This window comes from Elephantulus edwardii, unplaced genomic scaffold (genome assembly GCF_000299155.1).
Source record: "Elephantulus edwardii isolate Elephantulus edwardi_28Jun2011 unplaced genomic scaffold, EleEdw1.0 scaffold00017, whole genome shotgun sequence".
Classification (NCBI taxonomy): Eukaryota; Metazoa; Chordata; class Mammalia; order Macroscelidea; family Macroscelididae; genus Elephantulus; species Elephantulus edwardii.
This window is the reverse complement of record NW_006399767.1, coordinates 13947703-13956517: the sequence shown is the minus strand read 5'-3', so window position 1 is coordinate 13956517 and position 8815 is coordinate 13947703. Positions and strand designations below refer to the sequence as shown.

General features: G+C 42.7%; 1 protein-coding gene across 1 annotated transcript in view; it reads right to left on the bottom strand.

Moving 5' to 3' along the window:
* Positions 1-8722, bottom strand: part of ZNF318 (zinc finger protein 318) — a 39650-nt gene extending 30928 nt beyond the window's left edge. The window contains exons 1-2 of the mRNA XM_006882140.1: positions 8276-8722; positions 4570-4721 (exon numbers count right to left, since the gene is read on the bottom strand). Of these exons, the coding sequence (XP_006882202.1) occupies positions 4570-4721; positions 8276-8722 (599 nt within the window). The remainder of the gene's footprint in view (positions 1-4569; positions 4722-8275) is intronic.
* Positions 8723-8815: the final 93 nt, after the last annotated feature.

Sequence of the window (8815 nt, the reverse complement as noted above, 5' to 3'; positions counted from 1 at the left end):
TATATATATATAAATGACAACCTGATATCTATTTCTACTTAAAACTTGTACATGAATGCTTACAGCAGTATTATTTAAAATGGCAAAAAAATAGAAAAAATTCAAATGCTTACCACCAAGTAAGGGATAAACAAAATATAGTATATTTAGACAATGAATTTAGATATGAATTCAAATTCAACTGGATAATGAATTTTAATTTGGATATGGTATATCCTTTAGGCATGTTGCAAGAAGGGACTAGTCCTTGGAAAGGGACATCATGCTTAGAAGGGTAGAGGGACAGCACAATAGAGGAAGACCTTTGATGAGATGGATTAACTGACTGAGGTAATGGAGGTAGCTGTGTCAGAGACAATGAAGTTGGCTCAGGACAGAGCAGGATTCAGAACTGTTGTACAGTGTCGCTATGAGCCATAAGAGACTTCTACACATAACAATAACAAGAACATGGTATATCCAGAGAGTTCTGGTAGCCTAGTGCTAAGAAGCTACATTGCAATGCCAAAAGCATGTGTTTCGAATCTATCAGCTGTTCTGCAGGAGAAGGATGGGCAATCTTCTCCTGTAGGATTTACTGTGTCTAAAAACCTGTTGTAGTATCAGCTATGAGTTGGTTCTAACTCAATAGCAAACAACAATAGATGATGAATACTAGCAGCAATAAAAGAGAATAATGGTAGATGTGACAACATGGATCAGCCAAGAAAACACTAAGTGAAAGAAACTAGTCATAAGAGATCATATTTGTTAATACTCTATGTAGTAATATAAACTATATTTATATACAGATTTACGATATAAATATAAATTCTGGATACAAAATATCTAGAATATGAAAATTTATAAAAAGAAAGCTGATAGGGATGGGGCATGAGGGGACTGAGGGATAGTGGTAAAGGAGTATGGGGTGGTTTTGTTTTGTTTTTTTTTTAATGAAAATGTTCTAAAATTGGTTACAGGGGGGTAGTTTGTATTTTTTTAAATGAAGATGTCCTAACATCAGTTATAGTGGTAGATTCATAACTTTATGAATAAACTAAGTCACTGAATTGTACACTTTAGTTGTTGTTATGTGCCATCGAGTCGCTTGTGACTCATAGTGACCCTATGTACAACAGCTGTAAACTCTGCTCTGTCCTGTGCCAATCTCATTGTCTCCGACACACTCATTCTGATTGCCCCAGTCACCGAATCAATCCATCTCCCAGAGGGCCTTCCCCTCCTGCGCCTGCCCTCCACCCTCCCAAGCATGATGTCCCTCTCCAAAGACCGGTCTCTTCTTACAACATGACCAAAGTATGTCAGGCGAAGCCTCAGAATCCTTGCCTCCAAGGAGCAGCCCGGTTTAACCCTCTCCAGGATGAATCTGTTTGTTCTCTTAGCAGTCCATGGCACCTTCAGCACTCTTCTCCAACACCAAAGCTCAAAAGCATCAATTATTCTCCTTCTATCCTCCGTGGTCATGGTCCAGCTCTCTGATGCATAACAAGTGATTGCAAAGACCATGGCCTGTGCCAGATGCACCTTTGTCTCCAGAGACACACCGTTGCTCTTGAGTACTTTAGAGAGGTCCCTAACAGCAGACTTTCCCATGGCAATACGTCTTTTAATTTCCTGGCTGTTGGTGCCAAGAGTGTTGATTGTGGAGCCAAGCAGACTAAAGCTGTGAACAATCTCTATCTCTTCACCATCTATCCTGATGCTGCCAATTGGTCCAGTGGTGAGAATCTTTGTCTTCTTGACATTGAGCCTCAATCCATATTGAAGGCTGCAGTCCCAGACCCTCAGCAGCAAGCGCTTCAGGTCCTCCTCAGTTTAGTGAGTGAGCTATATATATAGTGTATGAATTTCATTTCAACAAATCTGTTAAAAATGCACACGGTAAGAAAAAAACAAAAGGTTCTTCAAAGTCCAACTCCTCATTGTTTCTTTTGCTGGCTCTCCAAAGAGCCTCAAGAAAGCAGTTTCCTTTTGTCTTTTACCCTAAAGCAAATAACAAGAGCAAAAAAATTCCTACTGACTTCAAGCTATGTTAGAGACAAGGAGAAGTTGGGAGAGAAGAATTCCATATATCTACATATATGATGTATAGAGGTTTTTTGACATGCAGAAGAAATGAGCTTCACATTCACAAGTCTTTAGAAGGTAAGCATCTTGGACTATGCCAAATACCATGTTCATGCTCCCTTTTTAGAGTAAGTTACAGTCCTGCCAAGTGCAGACCAGAAACAACTTTGGTATCTTGGCTCTGACTCAAATCTGATACAGAGTTTGAGAGAGTTAATAAAAACTCAAAAACTCTTCATGGTTTGAATCCACCAGATGCTCTGCTGGAGAAGGAGGGGCAATCTCCTGTACCATTCAGATCCAATTTGACGATACACACACAAAGAATAATAATAATAATAAAAAAAAAGTAAAAACAACCTCAAAAACTCATTTGATTCATAGCTGACCCTCTATTAGGTTTCTGAGGCTGTAAATCTCCAGGAGGAAAGCACTCATTTTTTGTCCAGTCACTGACAGATTTGAAGCTCCAAAGGCCTTTGGGTTAGCAGCTCAACTCTTTATGGAGTTAAGCTCCCAGATTCAATAAAGGAAGATTAAATAAACAAATAAATGAGGGCCTGGTGAGGAGTAGGAGCGAAGTGTTTATGGATACACGATGGCAATGGATTGCTGCACTAGCTTAAGACTGGGCTCACTATCAGAAGCTATATGGGTATGTTGAGAATCCTGTGGCTTCATTCCTGTGACGTGGTTTTGGTGAATAGTAATTATACCTACATAAACCACACAAGTAGAAAGGAACACAAATGTGCACGGAGTAAAAGGCAAAGCACTGCCTTTCAAAAGCTTAACTTCATTTTATCTAACATCTAACTCTAAGAAAAATTACAACTGCAAACTTCCTAAATTTTGTTTTCATGACTTCAAGCACACAATTGGTTATCTGAAGACCACATGCATATCAAAGCTTATACAAAGGGGAGGTGACACCCTAGGTTTAACAAGAGGAAATACTAAACTTACCTCAAAACCTCAGCAAAGAAGGAAGAGATTCACACCATGAATCATCTACCCAGAATGCCTCTTCAACCATCTCTCAAAAATAGAAGCAGCCAGCAAGGCAAGAACAACTCTATCAATTAAGTGACATAGTCACATAATTTGAGGCTATATTTTCAGAAGTCAGATATATAGGACATAGGACTATCTTATTTTGTGTTACTTAGTCCACAGCCACTGGAACTCTGAAGTAAATATTACCCAAGTGCAGCATTGGTCCTCATCCTCAGACTTCCTGCCCAGCTGTACCTACCCTGCCTACTTGTGTGCGGTACACCATGATGCATGGACAATTTGTTTAAAAGAGCATTATGGAGACTTGATGTTGTTGTTAATCATTTGTGAATACTCCCAGTGTGTTGTAGGCACAGATGATACAAAACATGTTCTTAATTTTCAGAAAGATTGCTTTGCCTCCCTTCCCATCCTCACAGTTAAGACAATTAGACAAAGTGTAAAAATGTAAAATAAAAATCCAATGTTGATTATTTACTTTCCATATATAATTAACTTTCTAGGACATGAGGTCTATATTTAAGTTTGTATGGAACATATCTGCACCTCCTTTTTTTTTTTTTGTTTTTTTTATATCTGCACCTCCTAAACTCTCAGTAGCTGTAAAGTAAAAAATAAACAGATATTTGTAAAGATTTTTAACTTTCTATTAATGCTTTAGGGAGCTCTGGTAGTTTAGCAGTAAACAACTGTGCTGCTAATCCAAAAACATGCAGTTTGAATCCACCAGTAGCTCCTCAGGATAAAGATGGGCAATCTCCTCCTGTGTTATTAACTGCCTCTGAAAACCAACTCGTAGGTCAGCTATAAATTGGTTCTGACTTAAGAGTACACAACAACAATAAATGCCTTATAAGTTTAATAAACATATGTATAGTAAATACACATTTACCTAAACCCTTTCTGAATCTGTATTTCAGTCCAGAGATGAAAACATCACCATTAAAAAATTATTTCCTATTCTACTCAGAACTTCTTTTTTTCAAATATGACCCCTAGTTCCAGTATTTTAAAACATATATAATCATTTTTTTTGTTTTAAAATTTAAGGGAATCTATATCTCTTTCTCCTTAGGGAGCTCTGGAGGTTTAGTGGTAAGGAGTTTCGCTGCCAAACCAAAGGCCCATGGCTTCAATCCACCAGCTGTTCCACAGGAGAAAGACAGGCAATCTCCTCCTGTGCAATTTACAGCCTCTGAAAACCGGCTAGAGGGTCAACTATGAGTCAATTCCAGCTCAACTGCACACAACAAGTTTCCTTAGTCTTCCTGGGTCAGGAGTATACACAGTTCATTTAACAACACAGTCCACATCAGCATATTCCTCATTTCTTAGAAAGGCTCTCCCACTGCGGTATTTTATAATTGACACATGATTATAGAACGTAACGTCAATGATAGCACTATCCTTTCAAATAGAACACTCACCAAACAGTTAGGTTCCTACACTGAAAGACTACACTTTATCTTGGGTAAAGCCTACCTGTCCACATCCTCCAGATTATCCACTGGTGACCCCAGCCGATCACTAAGCCGCCGTCGTTCTGGTGTGTTAACACAGAAGTGATCATTGCCAACAGTGATCCTTAAACTCTGTTCCAAGGAAGAATCAGAACGCAGACCAGGAGAGTGTCTCTACAAAAGTAAAAGATAAAAGGGTAATCAGTGGGGGGGGGGGGAAAAGTGCAACAATGAATGAATGGAATTCCAAAATCTCTGTAGATGTTCATTGAAATAAAAAAAGTAAATTAAATAAATAAGGGTAATCAAATAAGGTCAAGGCATCCCTGTGTCTAAAAATGCTCTTCTCTCTAGTCACAGTGTTGATCCAACAAGCTGAGAAATTATTATAAGATTGCACCAAACTCACTGCCATCACTAGTCAATTATGACCGATAGAGACCCTACAGGGCCAAGAAATACTGTCTTATTGGGGTTTCCAAAGTTATAAATATCTACAGAAGCAGATGGTACATCCTTCTCAAGAAGAGTAGTTGGTTTTGTTTGGTTGGGTTTTTTTATTAGCTGACAGGTTTTAACAACCAATCTTACCAACCAGCCTTTCAGTTAGCAGTTGAGTGCTTTAACAACTATGCCACCAAGGTACCTCTATGGTAAAGTATTAGTCTAAAAAATAATGAGGTTTTAAAAGAGAATCATTTTCTTAAAAGACAAAAGATCCAGCAGGGATCTGAAAAGATGGGGTAATGGTGGGCATAATTCAATGGGGATTAAGTTTATAAAGCACAATGTATGGGAATGATTATATGTTCACACAATGTGAACAAAGGAAATAATGTATACAAATTTTTTATGTAAACTAATATAATTTTTTAAAAAAAGAGAGAGAAAAGCCCATACTTCTAACCATCCCAATCAGTGACGCTGCATTCTCTCACTTAGTAGGACTGAGCATGGGAAGAGAGGAACTAAAAAAGTCTCTGCTCTCAGAACCTATACATTCTAGTGAACAGCATAAGCTAAAATCAGGGGGGTTTTCCCCCAAAAGGGCTATAAAACATAAAAGTGACACAAATGAGAAAACAAAAGGGCTACTTTAGCTAGAATGGATGGCTAAAGAAGGTTTTTCTGAGGGAACATTATGTTACCAACTAGGAATAGTGCGATGTCAGCGTGGCAAAGAACACAGTGTTTCAGGCAAAGAGAAAATCAACTTTGATAAGGAGCTTCATGTGTTTTAAGCAACAGAGCCAGGACAGCTAGAGCAAAGGGACACCCAGGCTGAACACAGGCAGAAGCCACAGTTTTTATTCTAACCAAAATGCCACAAGCGGGTTTGAAGTAGGAGAATGCTCAGTCTTCCTCTAAGGGCTTGTGTGGCTCACACCATTATCTCTTTCACGTCTTTACTGAGCAGCCATATTTCTCAGGAAGTCTTCTTTATAAAAAATTTTAATTTCCTTCTCTGCTTTATTTTTTTCTTAGCACTTAATCACATTTAATGTGACATAGCCTTTTACTTCTTGATCTTAACAAGCTTCTCCTGCTAGACCAGTATGTTCTACAAGGGGAGAGATTTTTCCATCGGATTTGTTCACTACTGTATCCTTAGGGCCAAGACAAGTGTCTAATACATGGAAGACCCTCAAAAATATTTGTCCAGTTAAGAAACACTACACAGATCTATAGACATATATCTATGAATACATATTTGTCAAATGTATAAAAATATTTTGATTGCTGCGCACATAATAAACAGGTAGGTAGCAAGAGTAAAAGAGCCTAATGTATACTCCAGGCAAGAATTCTATCTCTGCCATCAAGTCAGAACTGACACATATTCGGCTCTCTTTCCAGAGCCTGTAAATCACAAGGGATGAGACTGAACCACCTTTCAGAGGTGCTAGTGCACTAAAATAGCCCAAGAGATGTCTTTTTTGGGGGGTTAGTAGCCCAACTCTACTGACTAGGCCACACTAGGCAAGAATTTACAGGGGTGGGTGACCTAGTGTTAAAGGGTTGTGAGGCCCAAAGGTAAGTAATTCAACCCACTAGCTGCACATGCAGGATAGACAATCTTCCACGTGATATAAAGCCTCTATAAACCCGCTAGGGAGTTCTGGTGGCCTAGTGGTAAGGAGCCATGCTGTTAACGGAAAGACACGGGGTTTGAATGCACTGGTTTCTCTGTAGGTGAAAGATGGGCAATCTCCTCCCCTGTGATTAACTACCTCTAAAAACTTGTTGAAGGGTCAGCTATGGGTTGATTCTGACTCAAGGGCTCAAAACCTGCCAAAGGCTAGTTTATGAGTCAGTTCCAACTTGACAGCATACAACAATTAAGAATTGAAGAAGGAAGAGGTTCAGTAGATATATCAGTAGATATTCGGAGCTGCAGCTGACACGCTTGCTAATAGATTCGACTCTGTGAGAAAAAAGACAAAGACGACTGTTTCTAATGAGCAACTGGTGAAGCCATTTACTGAGAAGCCTGACGCTAACAAACTGCATTGGAGATAGGGAGGGAGGATGTGAGAACAAGCAAGTTTCTTCCTTTGAAGTGAATGACCTCCACACTGACACTACTCTGAGTACATATAACCTTAAAAATCTTCACAAGGTGATAAACCAATCACTTTGAATGCATGTTAGATAGTCACTCAAAAATTTAGAAATATTGTTGCCCAATTAAAAAGTCTGGTGAATGGAAAATAAAATTCCTTATCACCCAAGACTGGCTCTACTATAGTGGTGGTTATCATGAGACTTATGTCTAAACTCCTCATCGGCTTTCCCTTGAGTAATTAAAATCTTGGCTTTAGGGGAACTGGGCAGAACTGAAATCACAACTCCATCACACCTTCACTCGCTCTTATAGTCGGAAGACTCACAGCCGACGCTCCAGTGGGTTCTCCAAGTCTGTAAAGTGCATCAAAGACTGGCCATCTTTCTACCCTGGAGGGTCAGGTGGATTCGAACCGCCAGAAAAGTGTCACTTTTGAATTAGCAGCACAAGGCACTACTGACTGGGCCGCCAGTCTTATCTCTGTGTTCTTGGTCAACCCTTCTGAAAACTCCTTGGACTCCCTCAGCTAAGGAATGATGTTAACTGCCTCAGGTTATGGGGTTGAGGATGAAAAGAGAAGGTATGAAGTGGAACTCCTGCTAAGTAACTCAGAGATGGTAATTATTATCATGACTGTGGTTTATGCACACTTTATTTTGGAGACGCAGCTCCAATCAAAGTAGTTAGTATTTTCCACTAGCTACCTTGATCCGCCTGACGCATTCCCTCCTTTCCACAAAGATGGACATTTTTAGCTCCTCCTGGGGCCTGGGCGGCTCAGCTCTAACGGGACTGACTCAACACCCCTGGATTTTGGGCTAACGTCAATTATCAAGAAACTACGCCGCTCAAGGTTTTGGAGGAGCCCCTTCCTCCTCGCCCCAGGCCTGAAGAAAACTTTTCTTCCACTCTGCACCCTAAGGGAGCGGAACAGCCGGTTCCAATGCAAAGGCGCACACCCCCCCGACCCGGGCCTGAGAGGCCCAAGTCCGTTATTCTATAAATGCAGCTCCTGGGGTGGCAGGGGCTCCCCACGTCGCTGAGGGAGATGAGGCGGGGGGCCGGCCCTGGATTTTGGGGGTCTGGCCTGGAGGCCTCCGCTCCGGGCGTTTCTGGAAGCCAGAACCCCGGGGCCCGGGGAGCCCAGGCGGAGTGGAATTACCCGGCTGCCGCTGTCGCCTGGATGGTCTCCGCGGCCGTCCCGGGAGAAGTCGGCGCGGGACTCCCCCCGGCTGCTGCCTCTGAAGCCCGCCGGGAAGAGTCGTCGGCTCCGCAGAGGCGACCGGGAGCTGCAACGGGCCCGCGGTGGGGAAGGGGAGCCGCGGCGACCCCTCGGCGGAGTCGGCGAGGCCCGGCGGCCGCGGGGCGGGGACGGGGAGCAGCGGCGACCCCTTGGCGGGGAAGGCGAGGCCCGGCGGCTGCGGTGCCCTGAAGGCGAGCGGGGCCTGTGGGCCGGGGTCCGCGACGAGGAGGAACTAGAGGGCGGCGGCGAGGCGCGGCGAGCCGAGCCTGAAGAAGACCCGGAGCTGCGGCCAGTGCGCGACCCGCCCCCGCCGCTGTCCTTAGGCCGGTGCGAGGAACCCGAGGAGCGCGCACCGCTGCGGTACATGGCTCACGCAGCAGCGGCCAGAGCAGCTGCTCGGACCTGGCGGCACCCCGGACGCCGGCCCCGACGCGCCGCCGCAGCAGCAGCAAGACTAGT